General features: G+C 39.6%; 5 protein-coding genes across 5 annotated transcripts; all 5 read right to left on the reverse strand.

Annotated features, from left to right (window-relative positions):
* Positions 1-477: 477 nt before the first annotated feature.
* On the reverse strand, positions 478-935 carry LOC113051249 (histone H2B). Its single transcript, XM_026214802.1, has one exon. The coding sequence runs from the start codon at positions 891-893 to the stop codon at positions 519-521; it is 375 nt and encodes a 124-aa protein (XP_026070587.1). The 5' UTR covers positions 894-935; the 3' UTR covers positions 478-518.
* Positions 936-2,137: 1,202 nt separating this feature from the next.
* On the reverse strand, positions 2,138-2,597 carry LOC113051253 (histone H4). The gene has a single exon (XM_026214807.1). The coding sequence runs from the start codon at positions 2,542-2,544 to the stop codon at positions 2,233-2,235; it is 312 nt and encodes a 103-aa protein (XP_026070592.1). The 5' UTR covers positions 2,545-2,597; the 3' UTR covers positions 2,138-2,232.
* Positions 2,598-8,128: 5,531 nt separating this feature from the next.
* LOC113051241 (histone H3-like) lies at positions 8,129-8,643 on the reverse strand. The gene has a single exon (XM_026214795.1). It carries the CDS (start codon positions 8,607-8,609, stop codon positions 8,199-8,201), a length of 411 nt encoding a protein of 136 aa, XP_026070580.1. The 5' UTR covers positions 8,610-8,643; the 3' UTR covers positions 8,129-8,198.
* Positions 8,644-9,427: 784 nt separating this feature from the next.
* LOC113051246 (histone H2A-like) lies at positions 9,428-10,114 on the reverse strand. Its single transcript, XM_026214800.1, has one exon. It carries the CDS (start codon positions 10,084-10,086, stop codon positions 9,700-9,702), a length of 387 nt encoding a protein of 128 aa, XP_026070585.1. The 5' UTR covers positions 10,087-10,114; the 3' UTR covers positions 9,428-9,699.
* Positions 10,115-11,723: 1,609 nt separating this feature from the next.
* Positions 11,724-12,684, reverse strand: LOC113051232 (histone H1-like). The gene has a single exon (XM_026214786.1). It carries the CDS (start codon positions 12,556-12,558, stop codon positions 11,827-11,829), a length of 732 nt encoding a protein of 243 aa, XP_026070571.1. The 5' UTR covers positions 12,559-12,684; the 3' UTR covers positions 11,724-11,826.
* Positions 12,685-20,679: the final 7,995 nt, after the last annotated feature.

Raw genomic sequence — 20,679 nt, forward strand, 5'->3', positions numbered from 1 at the left:
AATCGACTAGTTTATAGCCAAATCATTACATTTGTTTGTATACACACACACACTTTTTTCAGTAAATTAACACCTAAATATGTAGACACTTGGAAACAGAGGAAAATAATAAAATAAAGATTGGTTGATTGTTTTGATATGCATTTTAAACAAACACAAATATATATATACATTTAAACCCAGAACTAAGAAATACGACACAATCGAAAAATCTAGAAACTAGATTAAGTGATGTAAAAAAAAAAAAAAAAACTCAAATTAAGGACTATAATTTGATAATTAAAAGTCTAGTTACCGGAACACAAGTTACAATAGGATTATGCAATAAATGCGTTTTATTTTCATTATCTGGATTACTGTTAAGTCCGAGAAAGGATGGTTTATTTCTGTAAGCAAACGATGCTTAGCTCAATCTGGTTTAATATACGATTGAACCTTAAAATATTAGTAGACGCTCTTTCAGTGAGAAGTTGTGTGGCTCTTAAAAGAGCCTTTGTGTGTGGAGCGGCAGCGGAGCTCTACTTGGAGCTGGTGTACTTGGTGACGGCCTTGGTGCCCTCGGACACGGCGTGTTTGGCCAGCTCCCCGGGCAGCAGCAGACGCACGGCGGTCTGGATCTCTCGGGAAGTGATGGTGGAGCGCTTGTTGTAGTGAGCGAGACGAGACGACTCACCGGCGATGCGCTCGAAGATGTCGTTGACGAAAGAGTTCATGATGCCCATCGCCTTCGAAGAGATCCCGGTGTCAGGATGAACCTGCTTCAGCACTTTGTACACGTAGATGGCGTAACTCTCCTTCCTGGACTTTCTGCGCTTCTTTCCTCCTTTCGCGGCGGTCTTAGTGACGGCCTTCTTGGAGCCTTTCTTCGGCGCGGACTTCGCTGGTTCAGGCATGATGCTGCTGGAGATCAAAACCTCACGAGACAATGACGAGAGCGAGCGGGACAGAGGGATTTATTGACTGATCTATGCTAATTACCAGAGAGACGGGGAAGCTTCTGTTCGCGTGTTTTCAATTGGACAAACCCGTGTACGTTTAATTGGACAACTCGAAGAATAACGACTGGAATGACGGCCAATCAAAGGCGGCAAGATTATAACTCCGCCCACATCTCCTTGTTTGACCGACACCCCCCACCGAGTCAGTTTCCTTTGTTTCAATTCCCGCTCTTTTTGTTCGTTTTATTCCATTCAATAAAAAAAGTCTAAAATATCACACATAATCAATATCAAACTGTGTAATGTTTAAAACCTCCAACAAACAAATAAAACCAAAGAGAATCTGGAGAAAAAAAAACATTTAGTCAGTTAGCAGATGCTTTCATCCAAAGCGACTGACAGATGAGGACAGTGGAAGCAATCAAAAACAAGTCTGTTAGCTTAAACACAGTACACTTTTAAATAATATAATGAAATAAAACAGAATAGAAAAAGAGTAGAGCAAGCTAGTGTTGGGTCTTTTTTATAATTACATAATAAATGAAAATAAAATAGATTACTAAAATATTACAAAGGTAGTTGGATTTTTTTTAAATATATAGAATATAATAGTGTAGAATAGTGAGTGTTAAAGTTAGAGGATCAAATAAAGATGGAAGAGATGTGTTTTAAGCCGACTCTTGATGATGGCTGAGGACTCAGATGCTGGGATTAAGTTGGGGAGGTCATTCCACCAGGAGGAACATTTAATTGAAGTCTGTAAAAGTGACTTTGTGCTTCTTTGGGATGAACAATATTGATGGGTATTTCGGCTCTTTTTCGTGAGCCGGCTCGTTTGACTTAACTCACTGAAAAGAGCCGCCTCTTTTGGCTCTCAAACGGCTCTTTAAAAAAACAATAATGTTTTGATTATGCTAGGAGTAAAAACAATTCGAATTCAATTATTAAATGAAATCATAGAATTAGAATAGTGAGTGTTAAAGTTAGAGAATCAAATAAAGATGATCCGAGTTTCCCCTCATCAATGCAGATTTCCACTTAAATCTATATAGACAACATAAAACTCAAATCTCTTTAAGTGTGTGCGTGAACAATGTTCAAGTTTCACTTTTTAATGGAATTACTGAACCGATGTTTTTGATGATATTCTAATTAAGTGACTCGCAACTATAGTTCATTGACAGACTTCGTATTAATTTTCACGAACAGCACCAACAAGAATTAAACTTTTGTCTCTTTAAGTGAGAGTGTGGGTGGCTCTTAAAAGAGCCGTTGGGTTTGTGGTTGTCGTCTTTTATCCTCCGAAGCCGTACAAGGTGCGTCCTTGTCGTTTGAGCGCGTACACAACGTCCATGGCGGTGACGGTCTTTCTCTTGGCGTGCTCGGTGTAGGTGACGGCGTCGCGGATCACGTTCTCCAGGAACACCTTCAGCACACCGCGGGTCTCCTCGTAGATCAGACCGGAGATGCGCTTGACGCCGCCGCGGCGAGCTAGACGACGAATGGCGGGTTTGGTGATTCCCTGGATGTTATCGCGAAGCACTTTACGGTGACGCTTAGCGCCTCCTTTCCCGAGTCCTTTACCGCCTTTGCCTCTTCCAGACATGATGATGAAGTTTCTTGTTTCAGTCGAACGACGAAAACGAATAAGAGACGAGTGCTGCAGGGAGGTTCTTTACATCTGCTTACAGGACCTGAGTGAAACCAGAGCGAGCCACATAATGCTCCCCCTTCGCTAGTTAGAGCAGGAAACAATGAGGTTTAATGTCTGCCCTGTGTTTCATATTAAAATCAATGTTTTAAAGCATTTACAAGATCATCTTCATCATGTTTACACGCATTGGGATCAGTTCAAAGCCCGTCCAGCTGAGATGACTGCTGCAGTGTTTTTTTTTTAAAACTTGTGTAAGGTTTGCAGTCAAACAATAATCTGAAGAATCCCGCATCAAGTAAATAAATGAATAAATCTTTGATGATTGTGCTAAGAACAGTCCAATCTTCTTTAAATAGAAATATCCCAGACTTTGTTCGTACTTTGTGTAGGTTTCGTCTTCAGGAGATCTTTGGGCCAAACAGGTCTTGTTGAACAAACCATGGCTACAAACAACATCAGATAAAAATGTTGAGAAGTGTTGGAGCAGCAGAAACACTTCTACTGAACCTTGCTCCAACAAACAGAAAGACATTTTTAACAATTGTGTACAAAACATAATTGATTCTTCAAACAGATTTAAGATCATAATATCTACTGGTAATATTGTATCCCTGGATTATACATCAGGAAATGTTCCTGTTATTTCTATTTTTTCTTGAAAAAGAAAAAACCTGGTATGTTCAATATTGCAGCCATTTGTTCACTTTTTTTTTTCTCTTTCTTTGAAAACAGGCATTGTACCAGAGGATTTAACAATAGCTAAAGTTTTTAATCTGTTTAATTCAGATAATCCACAGATCTATAGCTATATCTATAGATCTATATCTATTTTGCCATGTTTTTGCCATGCCAGACGATGAACATTATTAACAGCAATTATTGTATGATTCAGTCACACATTTAGCAATATTTGTTAGTTCTGTTGTTGATTCAGGGTCAGCATCATCTGAGGTCCTCTGAGGGTCAGCATCATCTCTTCTCAGGTGTTCTGGATCCAGACTGGAGCTTGTGTAAATCCTAGTTACCACGGGATGAAGATCCAGCAGAAACAGAGAAACACATAGAGACATCATTAGCATAGCGGCTGATCCAACAAAGTAAAATTATTTAGTTTAATCCAAGCTAAAGCATAAGAATGCACATTTGATCAGATACAACTACACTCACAGATTAAGAGATACATTATTCGAATGCTTGATGAAAGAGATGTGTTTTTTATCTAGATTTAAACAGAGAGAGTGTGTCTGAACCCCGAACATTATCAGGAAGGATATTCTAGAGTTTGGGAGCCAAATGTGAGAAAGCTCTACCTCCTTTAGTGGACTTTGCTATCCTAGGAACTACCAAAAGTCCAGCGTTTTGTGACCTTAGGGAACGTGATGGATTGTAAGTAATGATAATTTGTACCTTATACAAAATTAATAGGTAGCCAGTGCAGAGACTGTAAAATTGGGGTAATATGATCATATTTTCTTGACCTCGTAATGACTCTAGCTGCTGCATTTTGTTCTACCTGTAGCTTGTTTATTGAAGAGGCAGGACAACCACCTAGAAGTGCATTACAATAGTCCAGTCTAGAGGTCATGAATGCATGAACTAGCTCTTCTGCATCAGAAACAGATAACATGTTTCGTAGCTTGGCAATGTTTCTAAGATGGAAGAATGCAGTTTTTGTAACATTGTAAATATGATTTTCAAAAGACAAATTGCTGTCTAATATAACACCCAAATTTCTGACTGTAGAGGAAGTAACAGTACATCCGTCTAGTTGCAGATTGTAATCTACAAGATTCTGTGTAGTGTTTTTGGTCCAATAATTAATATCTCAATTTTATCTGAATTTAATAAGAGAAAATTATTGGTCATCCAATCTTTTACATTTTTAACACACTCTGTAAGCTTAGATAATTTAGAAGTTTCATCTGGTCTCGTTGAGATATATAGCTGAGTATCATCAGCATAACAGTGGAAGCTAATTCTGTATTTTCTAATAATATTACCAAGCGGCATCATGTAAATGGAAAATAGAAGGGGACCTAGGACGGATCCTTGTGGCACTCCATATTTTACTGAGGATAAATGAGATGACACCCCATTTAAGTAAACAAAATGGTAGCGATCAGACAGGTAGGATCTAAACCATCTTAGAGCCTGCCCTTGAATACCTGTATAGTTTTGTAATCGATCTATGAGTATGTCATGATCTATGGTGTCGAATGCAGCACTAAGATCAAGTAAGACTAGAAATGAGATGCAGCCTTGGTCTGACGCAAGGAGCAGGTCATTTGTAATTTTAACAAGTGCAGTTTCTGTGCTATGGTGGGGCCTGAAACCTGACTGAAATTCTTCATACAGATCATTTTTATGCAGGAAGGTGCTCAATTGAGCAGACACAACTTTCTCTAAAATTTTAGACATAAATGGAAGATTTGAAATAGGCCTATAATTTGCCAGTACACTAGGATCTAGTTTTGGTTTCTTAATAAGAGGCTTGATAACCGCCAGCTTGAATGGTTTTGGAACGTGACCTAAAGATAACGACGAGTTAATGATATTGAGAAGCGGTTCTTCGGCTACAGGTAACAGCTCTTTCAGTAATTTAGTGGGTACAGGATCTAATAAACATGTTGTTGGTTTAGATACAGTGATAAGTTTATTTAGCTCTTCCTGTCCTATGGTTGTAAAGCACTGCAGTTTATCTTTGGGTAAGATGGATGAAACTGAAGTATTAGACGCTGTAGAATCTACAATAAACTAGTGATCACGAGGCTCTGTGTTTGTTTTTGTTGTAGAATACGATAGAGAATATATTCACACGTTATAGAAACGGAAACGATGGTGCATAAAATGTATCTTTAAGATAAAAAATAGTCGATAAAAAGAATATAGTGACGGAGCTCAAACCCAGTACAAACAGCCTGTGTGATTTCTTATGACTTGTAGCATGTTTAAAATATTTTTTACTCCAATAATGTTTGCTGATGACACAAACATAGTTCTCTCTCACTCATTTTAATTCATTGATTAAGAATGCAAATAATGGTGTAATTGTTTATGCTAATTGGTGTAATTTAAACAAATTATTTTGTATTTATTTGTTTATTTATTTATTTATTTATTTATTTATTTTGTGGTATAAAATTATACCATAAGGGTTTATCAGAAATTATTATAGAATCTACTGGGGTGACTCAAATGTCAACAACTAAATTATTGGGAGGTTTTGATGATTTTGGGTTGGAGGAAACAAGTCGATTACGTGAGCAGGAAAATACATAAATCTACAGGATAAGAATAATTAGGCATCTTTTTACTACAGTCTCTCTCTCTCTCAGACTCTCAAAGTTGAAGCCTAACAGCCATGTGCAGCAACTGATGGAAAAGGGTGTTTTTTTGGTGCTTTTGTTCTTGCACAAATTATATATACAAAAATGTATATTTGTCTTGCCTCTCTTCAACCATTGCAATATCTGGCTATATCATTTAGTGACAGCATATTCTGATTCCATCTTTATTTTACCTGATAACGAGCATATTAGTTAAACTTAAGAAGGTTAATCAATATACAGTAATTCAAGATACTAAGACTTCACTTCTTCAATTGTTAAAAGATTGATATACATTTGTAATTTGTTTTGTGTAAATTGTTTCAATTTTGTTTTTGATGTATTTTAAATTAAAAACTCATTTTATAAAATATAATAAAAATACCCCTGAGATTAAATGTCTTCAATGTATGTACAAACTAAACCACCTGGGTCTTATAACTGCGGTCCTAAACCATTGCTTTATCATCCAGTTCAGTAGGTGGCGCTGTACTGCATGTGTTTAATGTAATGTTTTAGCTTGTGAAAAATAAATAAATAATAAAAAAATATGCTTTGACTTTCAAATCATGGTTGTCTAGAGAAGGGGTTCCCAAACTTTTCAATTCTACGACCCACCTAGACAAGTGTAATATATTTCACGACCCACCAAAATATTTGAGGAAAAAAAAAAAAATTGTTGACATTACTTTAAGCCTAATCTTACTTAAAAGTAAAAAAAAAAAAAATCACTACTAGTATTTACGTGCAATATTTGTTTACAGATGTTAAAATATAAAATGTCCATAAAAACATGAAACCAGCTCACTCCAGTGAACCGTAATCTGCGCTGCTGTGTTTTGTTGCAGAAAATGCAGTCATGTCGCTTCCGTGTGTGTCGGCGAGAACCGAGCACAATCCAACACTTTTTCAGAAAAGCGTAAGAAGCAATGCAGAACTATCTAAAACAGTTTGGAGATTGAAATAATTGTGAAATAGGTCAAAAATAATTATAAATAGATGTTTAAAAAAAAAAAAAAAAACCTGGATGAAATTAAGTTCAGTCAGAAATTTAGACGCTGTTTCCAATCTCATGCAAGTTGTTTTCTCTTTAATAATGCAGACTGATTTAACCTTTTAATTACATTGCTCTGAGACTCTTCAAAACACGAAGACTTAATTGCAATTAGAAAATCACAGTAAGGATATTGCAGTCAAAATTAATGTTGGCAGGCTATATCGGGCAGCCCTAGACTGAACTGTGTGTGTCATTGAAAAGCTAATTTAGCTGCAGCCAAGTGACTTTGTGCGACCCACCTTATTCCATTCTGTGACCCACAGTTTGAAAACCCCTGGTCTAGAGCTGCAGAAATACACCTCACAGTCAATGGAGGGCAAGATATCACATTAAAGCCCATATTTCAAGTTGAAGATCCATTTGAATGAGTGTGTAGATGAATAGTGTAGGAACTTGATTTGCGTGAATAAATCCCAGATTTTAAATGAATGTTGTAGGCTATAGCTTAAATCTGTAATGGTCAGCTAGTCTGGACAGGGATGGAAATGCTGTGCATTTCTGCACAACATAGTTTATCATTAAATTTTGTAGAAATTGCTCGCTGATTTTTAATCAATAACTGGTTTCAGACCTGATTAGGAGTGGAACTAAGCTTTGCAGGACAGTCGAATGGCCAGGAGCAGGGTTGGGCACCCATGACCTAAACCCACACTGAGAACCAGGGCGGCAGCGCCTATGTTTGCCCGTCGTTGCGTCATATGACGCGTTCTCTAGGGAAATGAGTTTTTTTTTTTTGGAGTGCAGCTTAGAATAGGTAAACTTTTATGGTGTTATTTTTTTTATGGCGTGCTCGAGTACTTTTATCATGCCAGCTGAAGGTTCATTTTTGCGCTTGTGAAATAACAATGTGCTCGTGAGCATGTCTTACACCCTCATAACTTTTGACTAAAAAATAACGCCATACTCTTTTTTTTTCTTAATTTCCGCCTGTGGGTGTTGTAAAACATACGTATTCTTATGTATGTCTTTTTAAATGAACATTTGCATACAAGATTGTTTAAATTAAGTTATACAATTAAACTGAAGATGGCCTTTTAACAAATCAGTGCTGCTAAATTGACTACTTTAATTTATAACAAAGTTCTATCTACTTATACATTAAACAAACTTTTTTTTTTTGTAGAACTTTCCATTTGTTCCAGTGGAAACCGTCTCATTGAGAGTGATGTGGGTGGCTCTTAAAAGAGCCTTTGGGGTGCGACGCGGCTGACGCAGCGGCGGGTTTAAGCGCGCTCTCCGCGGATGCGGCGGGCCAGCTGGATGTCTTTGGGCATGATGGTGACTCTCTTGGCGTGGATGGCGCACAGGTTGGTGTCCTCGAACAGGCCGACCAGATAAGCCTCGCTGGACTCCTGCAGGGCCATGACTGCGGAGCTCTGGAAGCGCAGGTCCGTCTTGAAATCCTGAGCGATCTCTCGCACCAGACGCTGGAAAGGCAGTTTGCGGATCAGCAGCTCGGTGGACTTCTGATAGCGGCGGATCTCTCGGAGAGCCACGGTCCCGGGCCTGTAACGGTGGGGCTTCTTGACGCCGCCGGTGGCTGGGGCGCTCTTCCGGGCGGCTTTAGTAGCGAGCTGCTTCCTCGGGGCTTTACCACCGGTGGATTTACGAGCGGTCTGCTTGGTTCTTGCCATCGCTGCAGTCTAGTCACTTACGAGTATAACCGCGAGCGTAACACAACTGCTTTTAAAGCTTTTTAGGGTGGCGTCAAGGTCCAGAAGCTTGTGATTGGCTGATGTGTGACGTTTACACTGGACTGCTAGCCAATGAGTGCGCCTCCCCTGTTTTCAAACGGGGAACTGTTTAGGTTTCCCGCTCAAAATGCGTTGTTCTGCTTATTACTTCACGGATCAAACACTACACTACATTTAGCTTTTATATAGAAGCTTTTATCCTTAGCGATTCTTCTTAAGGAGGCAAACACAGCAGCACAGGAAGTGCTTGAAATACCAAGTTTTAGGCTTTGTTCAAATAAGTACAAGCTGGAAAGGGAGGAAACAAATAAAGAAAAAGCACATATATATATCTTTATATATTTTTTGTTATTAAATATAAAACTCGGTAAATTTTGATTCTTTCAAGAAGATAAGACAATAAAGCAGTGAGCTCCGCCGTGTGTGTGACAAAAACAAGTGAGCACACATCTCTTCTTTTGTACTCTTCAGCCCATTTTTTTCCCATGTCTCTAACACCATATATACCTCATGTGTGATACATACTTGATATGTCTATACCATAGACTGTCTACGAGCAGGTGATGGTGACATCATCTCAGACCCAGCAGGCCTCACATGTGAACATAGCATTTCATAATATCAAAGCAATATATCAGTTAACATGGATTTAATGGATTACTTAAATTTCTCTCTCACAACATGCTATCTACAGTTGCATGTGCAACAGAGACTTAATAATCTTTGTAACTTTATTTTTTTTATTCTTTTTTTTTTAGGTTCTCGAGTATGTATGGGTGTATGAATATATGTAACCATAGCAAATAGTTTTTGCTTACTCTTATCACAAGTACTCAACATAGCCGCAGAATAGCCATTATGTTAATAGTTGTACCTGAAACAATACGATATAATTTAGTTGATGTGGTGCAGATGTGGTTAGGTACATTTATTTATAGATAAACTATACAATCAGAAAAGCGCTCTATAAGAGATAAAATGGGTGGCTCTTAAAAGAGCCTTTGCGTTTGAGAAACAGAGCGGACTCGGTTTACTTGGCTTTGGCGGGTTTCTCGGTCTTCTTGGGCAGAAGCACGGCCTGGATGTTGGGCAGCACGCCGCCCTGAGCGATGGTCACTCGACCCAGGAGTTTGTTGAGCTCCTCGTCATTGCGCACCGCCAGCTGCAGGTGACGGGGAATGATGCGGGTCTTCTTGTTGTCTCTCGCGGCGTTTCCAGCCAACTCCAGGATCTCAGCGGTCAGATACTCGAGCACAGCCGCCATATAGACGGGAGCTCCGGCACCGACGCGCTCTGCGTAGTTTCCTTTACGGAGAAGTCTGTGAACACGGCCGACGGGGAACTGCAGCCCTGCTCTGGAGGAGCGAGTCTTGGCCTTCGCTCTTGCTTTGCCTCCGGTTTTGCCTCTTCCACTCATTGTTGATAGATAGATAGTTCCACGTTAGAGATGCAGAAACAGTGATAACGCAATCCCCGCTCTACTGTATTTAAAAGAGCGTGCGAGTCGCTCATTGGTTTAGGGTCTGTAAGATTTCAAACCAATCACTGAACTTCCAACACCGCCCTCCAAAGCCACGCCTCCACAGCCGGCGCGCGGATTGTGCAGCTTTAAGAACACGACAGAAAACTTTCAATAAATGCTAAAAGTGTGCTAAAGTATTCTCAAGTAATTGTCAAGGCAAAAAGCATTGATCCCATATTTTTTATCTTATTAAATTTAGATCAATGATCCATTAAATCTGTCAATTTTAATATAAGTCTGTTACTGGGAAGTCGTGGTCTAGTGTTTATAGAGTTTCACTCTAGAGTAGTGGGTTTGAGTCGGGCCGGCGATACCACGACTGGGGTGTCCTCGAGCAAGGCACTGAACCCCCAACTGCTCTCCGGGCGCTGCAGCAAAAATGATACCCTGCTCCGGGTGTGTGTGTGTGTGTGTGTGTGTGTGTGTGTGTGTGTGTGCAATTTGGATGGGTTTAAATGCAGAGCACGAATTCTGAGTATAGGTCACCATACTTGGCTGAATGTAATGTCCCTTTTACTCTGTGGTTTTTCTAAATACATGTAGATCATTTTTACACATTTCTTTGGTATACTGAAAAACAATTATAAGCTTATCATAGGTTTTAAAATATTTTTCTTTGCTAAAAATATATAATGCTTCAGTATTTACAGAGTTGACCCTTGTTCTTCATGAGCTCTGCAGTTGCTCTTGCATGACTGTTAGGAGACAGAAGAAGATGACTGTCAGGGTTACAGTTATTAAACCACAGAAACATCCTGCAGAATGACATCAAGATGACGTCAACAGATAGCACTCATGCCAACATATATTGATTTACCTGAACAAGTAATGACTGCAGTCAAAGACACTGTTTAGTACAAAGCAGTCGACTCATTCCGACACCAACGTCAATAAGAATACAATGACTGGAGACACTTCTTGGCTCCATCAGTCTGCTCTTACAATCTGACTAGCACTCGTTCATTGTGTGCTGCTCATATGATTAGTTCATGCTAGATAAGTTACTCTTTTTGTGTCAGTATCTAAAAACAGGGATTTGATTAATTTTTTTCTGACATTGAAGTTGTGGGTCTAATAAAATAAAATAATGATTTGGACAATAGAAGAGATGTTCAGCTTCTTGATACATGGTGTGATGATTTTTTGTGTATTTATTATGTGGAGAAGAGTTAAGGAGTTGATCATTGATTTATGAAGACACGAGGAAGCAGTAATACCGCTGACAATCTATGGCCAGAAGATATAAATAGTCAATATTATTATATTTAAGAAGTTCAATTGCTGTGTCATTAAAGCCTCTTCTGTTCTGTGCAGTGCTCTGCTGGGGAGCGGAAATCACTGTGGATGATAAAAACAGGATTAATAACATGATCAGAAATAATGGAGAACAAGGGAAAAAATAAAAGTACTATGTACTATGAGGAACATCAAGTATTTGTAGTTCAGTGTCGAGTTAGTGTGAGATCAGTAATGACTGTTCTACAGAACGATTCAGAAGCTCTTTAATCTCTGCTGCTGTGTGTAACGTGTATTTGTTCTTTTCCGTTTATTGTGTTGCCTGAAGTTTACAAAGATGGAGAATGACTTGATGATGGGATTGTCATGTTGTATCTGCAGTTTTATTTACTTTGCTAATTAAGTTAAGTTAGTTAGATTTCTTAACCTGACCTTAATTCCACAAATAATTTGCTCTTTCTTTCGAGTTTGTGGGTGGCTCTGAAAAGAGCCGTTGGGGAATAAAACAGCAGGTTTTTTCTTCTTCTTGGGAGCTGCCTTTTTAGGCTTGGCAGCTTTAGGCTTCGCTGTCTTGGGTTTGGCGGCCTTGGTCTTTTTGGGGCTCTTGGCTGCTTTCTTGGGCGCCGCGGGCTTCTTCGCCTTCTTGGGGCTCTTCGTGGCCTTCTTGGCGGCGGCAGCGGGTTTCTTGGCCTTCTTGGGGGATTTCTTAGCGGCGGGCTTCTTTGCCGCTGCGCTCTTGGGCTTCTTGGCAGCAGCGGGTTTCTTGGCCGCGGGCTTCTTGGCTTTAGGAGCCGCTTTCTTCGCCGGCTTCTTCTTGGTCTCGGTCTCCTTCTTGCTGATCTTGAAGGATCCCGAGGCGCCGGTTCCTTTGACCTGCAGCAGGATGCCTTTAGTCACCAGGGTCTTGATGGCGAGCTTGATGCGGGAGTTTTTCTTCTCCACGTCGTAGCCGCCGGCGGCCAGAGCTTTCTTCAGAGCAGCGAGAGACACGCCGCTCCTCTCCTTGGATGCGGACACGGCTTTAACGATCAGATCACCGACGGCCGGACCTGCTTTCTTGGCTTTAGCGGCGGACTTCTTCTTGGGCGCTTTGGTCGGCGGGGCGGCTGCAGCTGGGGCGGTTTCTGCCATCTCTCTCTGCTTGTAGAGTATTTAGTGAAATCAACAAATCAAACGCTGTCTAGATTAAGCAATGAGCAGCAGAAGAACAGCGCCGCGCTCTTATTTAACACATGAGAACCTTACAGACTCAACCCGCCCGCTCTGTGTCTGCGCGCCTCCGCGAGCCGCTCGCGCTTGTGTTTTCTTCTTCTACATTTAAGGACAAAACTCGAGTGCTTAAATAGTTTGGAGCAGTGGAAACAACGAGAACACCAATCAGAGGTTCTTGGCTTTCTTTGGACACTAAAAGACTCAACGAGGAAATGTTTATTGTGTCTCCGTCAGAACTAATCAAACGCGAGCAGCAGTCACGGAGGAAAAGTCTCGTGTAAATTCGATGCCATGTTTAAGTGAAAAGGTTGATAAAGACTGAAATCTTCATCTGTGTGTCCAGCAAACAGTCTGAAAGTCAGTTTAGGTCGATGGTCATCACTGAGGGACGTGTGCAGTGTTTCCTTCAGTCTCTGTTTTCGTCCTGATTGAAGCACAGACTGTCCGCTCCTCCTGGAGTCTGCGTCTGGAGCTTGTCATCATCTCCTAAGTTACAAAAAATATAAAATTACATGTATGTATATATATATATATATGAGAGCAGCAAGAGTTTTGCACGTCTTAACAGAAAACCCTGATCTTTCTCTTGAACACTCTAAGCTTAACTCCTTAAACTGTTTCAGCTCAGCATTTGGTCCAATAATGACATAAATCAGATTTCTGCAGTCACTTCAATCAACAAGGACTTCATCATAACAGACCTGGTCTCACTTCGTGCTGATTGTTCTCTGTCCGGTTCAGAGTTCAAACCCCTAGTTTTTGTTTTTACGTCCCTAACATCTGAGCCCCCTCTTATCTATCTGAGCTTCTCCACATAACCCTTCACCAGCTCTTCGATCCGGTTCTCCTCGATCACTCAATGATCCCAGAAAACTCAAACAGAAATGAACTTGTCTTTTCTGTCGTGGGTCCTAAACTCTAAAACAGGTCACCAGTTTATATTAGATCTGCTCCTACAATACACATTATTACATATTGCTATAAGGGGCTAGACACAGTCTCAGAATAAAAGTTGCAGAAAATTCATTTTTCACCAACGTTGTGTCACTGCATGTTATTTTAGTTGCAACAGTAAAATTACTATTTCATTTCAAGCAGATGCACAATTTTTTTTTTTTTTTTTTTATTCAGGATGTTATCATCCACACTTTTCCCATGTTATTAAAGTTGCAATAATGTTGAATAAACTGTTGAACATTTGATAAACATTGGAGACAGTGGAGTTGTAGAGAAATCATAACTTTCTCATTCATAAAGCTGTCATTATGACAACTGCATTAAAAAAAATGTTGAGTAGTTATATATACATACACATAAAACTCGTAGAGAAAATTAATTTGTCATTTTAACTTTTTACCGGGATTGTTGTCATTCGGTTAAGATAAACTATAGTTTGAAAACTAACATTAAATGCAGTTGTCAATATTTTATCCTATTGACACTTATTAGGATAAACTTTTGATAATCAATTAGTCGGTTTGAGTCATTTTTTTAGACAAAAGTAAAAAAATTATTTGATTCCAGCTTGTTAAATGTGAATATGTTCTAGTGTTTTCTCTCCTCTGTGACAGTAAACTGAATATCTTTGAGTTGTGGACAAAACGAGACATTTGAGGAGGCAGTGGCCCAACTCACTGTGACCACAATGTGGTAACCCAGAATTTATAGTTTACCCACCTCTGATTGTGTGCAATGTGTCACTGTATAAAGAGATGTTCCCTTTCAAGGGAACTTTGAACTGCATCCTCTAGGGGTCACTATGGGGAACACCTCATTATGACCTGTGTCTGAAGCATAGATTAAAAAAATACCAACAAGTTGGCCGGCAACAGCCCCTGACGCCACTACCGGTGCGACTATAAAACAAATAGGCACCGGGAGAACACGTCAGTCTCTTCTACGTCTTAACTGACTTCTGTTTGAAGCGTTTATTTAAATGTGGTAAAAGTTTCCTGTGGTCTTGTCCCGGTTGGGTGGTGTTGGGTGGCAGATTCTTAATTTTATGAAAGAACATCTCACACACACACACACACACACACACACACACAAACACACACACATTATATATATATATATATATATACTTTTTTTTTTTTTTTCAAATAATGTTTTTCATACAAAAGTTTCAAATGCCCCATATTGAAAAAAAAAAGTGGAAAAAAAAAATCATATTGCCCATAATTCAGTTCTTGCCAGATATGGCAACTGTAAATTTGTTAACAAACTATTAAATAAGGATGAATACATAGGCACAGATTTTCCCTCTGTATAAAGAAAAGCAAAAAAAAAAACAAAAAAAAAAAACATTATGTTAGTGATTTATCTGGAATCTCTAGAAAAATGGTTTCTATTGGCCTGCACTGACTGTCAGATGATGATGATGATGGTGATGATGTTTTCTTTAGCTGAGGAAGCAGCAATTTGATGAAGAAACAGTGGCTGCAGTATGTTAGTTTCATAAGAGACTGTAGTTAAACTGTGAGTTAGGCAAAGGTCAGGGACGGCATGAGTTTTCCTGATGAAGGTGGGTGTTTCTCATCCTCTCAGGAGTCCACACAGAGCTGCAGTCTGTTCCACGCTCATTTATAACAGAGACAGAGCAGCGTCATGGGCTTCCAGTTCCACACGAGGCCAAGGTGACCTTTCTCTGGACCGAAACAGAGCTGCCCTCCTGCTGCGTGTTGGTACATTCCCAAATTAAGAGAGACCCTGAAAATCTCAGGAAGGTCAGGCCACATTATTGCCTCCAACAGCCTGTAAACCAGGATAGGCCATCCGTTAATGATCCAGAGAGACCGGCCGCTCTCAATGGACAATATCTGAGATTATTCGATATATTAATTTACCTACCCTAACACGCCAGTCATTGGGTTGCAGATATTCAGAACAACAGCAAGGATGTGTTTATTTATTTATTTTTATTTTTTTACAACAATATTGAGAAACACAATCTGGACAGTTTGTATGTGGGTTTCTGTATAAACCGGAACGGTTTCAAAAGAAAGCAAATCATCAACCTTTGCATGCCACCATCAACTGACATTTCACAAAAAAAAAAAAAAAATAATAAAAAAAAAATATATATATTTTGTTAAATAATTTGTTAAATAATGGTGAATAAATAGCAACAGATTTTCCCTCTGCATAAAAAAAAGAAGAGAGAAAAAAAATACAAATTATTTTAGAGATAAAGAGAGTTGTAACATGGGCTCTTTTGGGTCCATTGAAGACCAGTCATGAGAAGAGCATTGCAGTAGTGCCGCCTAGACGTGAAAAATGTCTGTAAAAGAAGTTGTGCAGCATGCTCCGTTAGAAAGCCTGATCTTTCTGATGTTGTGTAATGTAAAGGGAGAAGTCGTGGCCTAGTGGTTAGAGAGTTTGACTCCTAACCCTAAGGTTGTGGGTTTGATTCTTGGGACAGCAAAACCAAGACTGAGGTGCCCTTGAGCAAGACACCAAAATGTGTATGCGTGTACACTTTGGACGGGTTAAATGCAGAGCATGAATTCTGAGTATGGGTCACCATACTCAGCTGTAGGTCACGCCACTTTTACTTTCAAACCTGCAAGATCAAAATCAAGATCAAGATCTTGGTCTTTGAAGTTCAGCTGGTCATACTGAAGAAATCATGCTGTAAAACTGGAGTGGCAGGGAAGACAAGAAACTTTGCCAGGTTGAGCTGTAGGAGATGTTCTTTCATTCATGCCAATGTAACCCCTCTCTCCCGAGGCCTCTCCGACGCTCCGAGCTGGTCTCCAGCAAGGGAGGCAGACGCACTAACAAATCTGTACAATGAAATCTGTCAAATATCACACATAATCAATATTAAACTGTAATTTGTAAAATTCCTTATGAACTCATTGATTTTTTTTTTTTTTTTTTTTATTTTTTTTTTTTTTTTAGAAAATTAGATCGTTTCTTTTGGTCTTTATGAACCATGTATGTCTAAGTTCTGTGGCTAGAATGATCTGTTTTGACTCAATGCTGACATTGTGGAGAAAGGCCACAGACTGACATGTTTTTTCATTAATTTTCCTTTTTATTCATGTCTGTGTTAATATTGTTGTTTTTAATTCATGTAAAATGTCTCTGTGTCACAGAAAAAAAGGTTGGACATTAGACTGTACATAATTCAGAAATAGGTTGAAAGTTCATATTTTCGGAAGAGAGAGAAAAAAAGGTAGTAGGCTAGTAAAGTTTGAATCTGTGATACAATTATTGTTTGAAGGGTTAGTTAGACCAAAAATGAAAATTATGTCATTAATAACTCACCCTTATGCTGTTCCAAACATGTAAGGCCTCCTTTTATCTTAGGAAGACAGTTTAAGATATTTTAGATTTAGTCCGAGAGCTCTCAGTCCCTCCATTGAAGCTGTGTGTACGGTATACTGTCCATGTCCAGAAAGGTAAGAAAAACATCATCAAAGTAGTCCATGTGACATCAGAGGGTCAGTTAGAATATTTTGAAGCATCGAAAATACATTTTGGTCCAAAAATAGCAAAAACAACGACTTTATTCAGCATTGTCTTCTCTTCCGTGTCTGTGTGAGAGACAGTTCAAAACACAGCAGTCTGGATTTCAGGTTCACGAACGAATCATTCAGTTCACCAAATCGAACTGAATCGTTTTAAACGGTTCGCATCTCTAATACGCATTAATCCACAAATGACTTAAGCTGTTCACTTTCTTAATGTGTCTGACACTCCCTCTGAGTTCAAACAAACCAATATCCCGGAGTAATTCATTTACTCAAACAGTACACTGACTGAACTGCTGTGAAGAGAGAACTGAAGATGAACACCGAGCTGAGCCAGATAACGAACAATAGACTGACTCGTTCACGTTTCAAGTTATTATTCATATTCTCTTTTCAATATGAATAATAAAAATAAACTATAATATAAATAAACTAATCTAGCATATAAACGCACGCACACACACATTCACACAAGTTGCAGGAAGATCGAAAGTTAGGGAAAGATGAGTTTAAAGGGGGGTGAAATGCTATTTCATGCATACTGAGTTTTTTACACTGTTAAAGAGTTGGATTCCCATGCTAAACATGGACAAAGTTTAAAAAATTAAGTTGTACGTTTGAAGGAGTATTTCTGTTCCAAAAATACTCCTTCCGGTTTGTCACAAGTTTCAGAAAGTGTTTTTCGAGTATGGCTCTGTGTGACGTTAGATGGAGCGGAATTTCCTTATATGTGTCCTGAGGCACTTCTGCTGGAAGAGTGCGCTCCCGTATAGCAGAGCACTGAGAGCACAACAGACTTCACTGATCAGAGCGAGAGCGTCACGAAATGTCACAAAAGAAGTGTGTTTTTGGTTGCTAGGGCAAGACAACCCTGCACAGATTACCAAAAGAGAAACAGCATTAAGGGACCAGTGGATGGAGTTTATTTTTACAGAGCATCAACGGAGTTGTGCAAGTGTTTGTGTTTGTTCCCTGCATTTCGAAGATGCTTGTTTTACAAACAAGGCCCAGTTTGACGACGGATTTGCACATCGTTTATTTCTTAAGGATAATGCGGTCAAAACGAAAAAGGGTCACGATCGTGTGTTGGAACCGCAGGCGGTGAGTAAAACTGCTTAAAATATCTCTGCCTCCTTGTTAGTGCGTCCCCTCCCATCGGAGACCCGGGTTCGAGCCCCGCTCGGAGCAAGTCGTTGCTGCTGCTGCTCTCGTTCAGTTTCAGCCTCGGGATCTGATTCTGGATCATAAATATACGCTGAATCTGACTGTCCGCCATGGTTTGTTTTGGATGATGTTTTTTTCCTCACGGTAATGTCACAGCTTCCAGACGCGCTCAACACAAAATCTTACTCGCGCTCGTGATTCTTTAGCTCCGCCCACACGTCACGCCTCCAGCCGGTCGTGTTTTTCCGGGGAAAATCGGTACAGACTATCTTTCTCTTATGAATATAATAAAACTAAAGACTTTTTGGAGTTATGAAGGATGCAGTACTACTCTATAGGTACTCAAGATTAACAGGAGATTGAGTGAAAACAAGCATTTCACCCCCCCCCTTTAAGAGAATGGAAATATGGAATCCCAAGTTACAGCGATACGTTAAATTGCATAGAGATGAACAACCATCTATCACTTAATTAACGCTCGCATTGAGTTCCTCAGTGAGGTTAAAATTATATTAGATACACCAGTACGAATGTCTGAAGGTACACTGCCTGTGTAAAGTTGTCGCTGATTGGCTGGAAGTTCAGTAGTTGTTGAAGTGACGTCTTGGGAAACCCGTGTTGGGCGTTGGCTGAAGGTACAGTTGTGTGGCTGGTTGAAGTTGAACGCGCAGACGAGGTCAGGCGGCGTTACAAAACTTAACTCAGAACAAGAAACTCACAAACGGAAAAGAAAAGAAATAAAGTTTGATGAGACTAAGTTGTGTTTCTTCTCATCGTGGCTAAGTAGCAGCAGGCTTGCAGACCGACGCACGCTGGAACCGCGCTAAAAAAACAGTGATGACGAAAAGCATGGCTAGTAGCAAAACTAAAAGCATACTAAAAAGCTGGAATGACTGATAGCAAAAGTACAGCTAAAACTAAAAGCAAGATTTTACGATGTCCTAAGTATTTAAATTGGCCTGCTGGCCACACCTCAAATGTTGTCTTGACCAATCAGATATTGTCTTGGCTCGGGGGCATCATAAATCATATGTTTATCTTACCAAGCATGTGGTCCGAATTTTCCCGCTCTTGCAGGGTCTAATTTTGGACACGATTCCTATAACCAGAATATGATACATGTGAAGAATAAATGATTGTCTGGACTAATTCAAGCAAGCAGATTCGGTCACATCGATACTAGACATGAATCCCATATCCCATAGTTATCAAAAGACATACACAATAAGTGATTATAACATGATAGTCAAATGTGTGGTTTACACATAAATGAATATGGAGTGAAGCGATGGAATGATTCATTTATAGGTCCTTTTTGAGTTAATTCTGGTCCATATATATGTACAAAAGACAGTTCATTTGCCATTCACTGACAAAGACTTCTGTGAAGACAGAGGTTCAAAGCAGCCCCCCCCCCAGGAATTTTAGTCTGGTTCTGCTGGGTGGGGGGGAAGTCAATGGAAATGTTTAACTTGATCTCCTGTTGGATGTCCAGTGTTGCATTTCCATTACAAACAACAAATTTTACACCAAATTTCTCTCCTTTGAATTGAAATTGTCAATAATTGTTCTAGTGGTGTTAATGTTGAAAGCTGTTGTGTGAACAAGTTAGTTGCTCATCTTGCTTGGGACTTGTGGCCCAGAATGTTTTATGACTTCCTGAGGAATTCGGCTCATGTTTCAAACACAGCCCTGATCGACTCTTTAACTTGTCTGGTTTTATTCATTTCTGTTACACAAGATTTCACAATATAGTGAGAAGACAAGTCACTCCTCTACTGACGGGTTTGAATCGGGTTTTGTCTTAATATCGGTTCTCCTGATTTCTGTTCTTCCCGTAATCCTGTTAGAGTCAGTACACAAAACTGAATCAGAAAGAGTGAAGGTGTTGCATCAGACAGCACTAGTAACGCTGATTTGAGTAGTTTAATCACACCGCTTGCACAACACATAGGGCAATCAGTATCTGATCAGCTGAGAAATGACCAGTGTCCTGATATTCAACACAGAGCCTAGGGACGAGCCGGGATCTCACGGAGTCACCTTTACAGATCCTCTCTACATCTGTTGAGGTCCACAGATCTTCTGCAGGATTGAGGTCTGGACACTGATCCTCTATGACCTTCATCTGCTTCTTCTCGAGACCCTTGGAGGTATGTTTCGGGTCACTGTCCTGCTGGACGACCCATCTTCAGCTTTCTGTCTGAGAGAAGGAGGTTATAATAATAAGACTAATAATATTGCCCCTCCTGTCTAAAGACTTGATTTCCACAAAATTGATAGCCCCGTTCATTTCAAGCCAATGCGTTTATTACACAGTCGTTATACAATCATTATAAACCACTAGAAAATACACATTATATTCATATAAATAGATCAGTCTCTGTGGAAATAGTTT

This window comes from Carassius auratus, chromosome 32 (assembly GCF_003368295.1).
Source record: "Carassius auratus strain Wakin chromosome 32, ASM336829v1, whole genome shotgun sequence".
NCBI classification, from domain to species: Eukaryota; Metazoa; Chordata; class Actinopteri; order Cypriniformes; family Cyprinidae; genus Carassius; species Carassius auratus.

What these genes read in the sequence shown, in the direction of transcription:
- LOC113051249 (XM_026214802.1), bottom strand. Translation starts at nt 893, where the DNA reads ATGCCTGAACCAGCGAAGTCCGCGCCGAAGAAAGGCTCCAAGAAGGCC.
- LOC113051253 (XM_026214807.1), bottom strand. Translation starts at nt 2,544, where the DNA reads ATGTCTGGAAGAGGCAAAGGCGGTAAAGGACTCGGGAAAGGAGGCGCT.
- LOC113051241 (XM_026214795.1), bottom strand. Translation starts at nt 8,609, where the DNA reads ATGGCAAGAACCAAGCAGACCGCTCGTAAATCCACCGGTGGTAAAGCC.
- LOC113051246 (XM_026214800.1), bottom strand. Translation starts at nt 10,086, where the DNA reads ATGAGTGGAAGAGGCAAAACCGGAGGCAAAGCAAGAGCGAAGGCCAAG.
- LOC113051232 (XM_026214786.1), bottom strand. Translation starts at nt 12,558, where the DNA reads ATGGCAGAAACCGCCCCAGCTGCAGCCGCCCCGCCGACCAAAGCGCCC.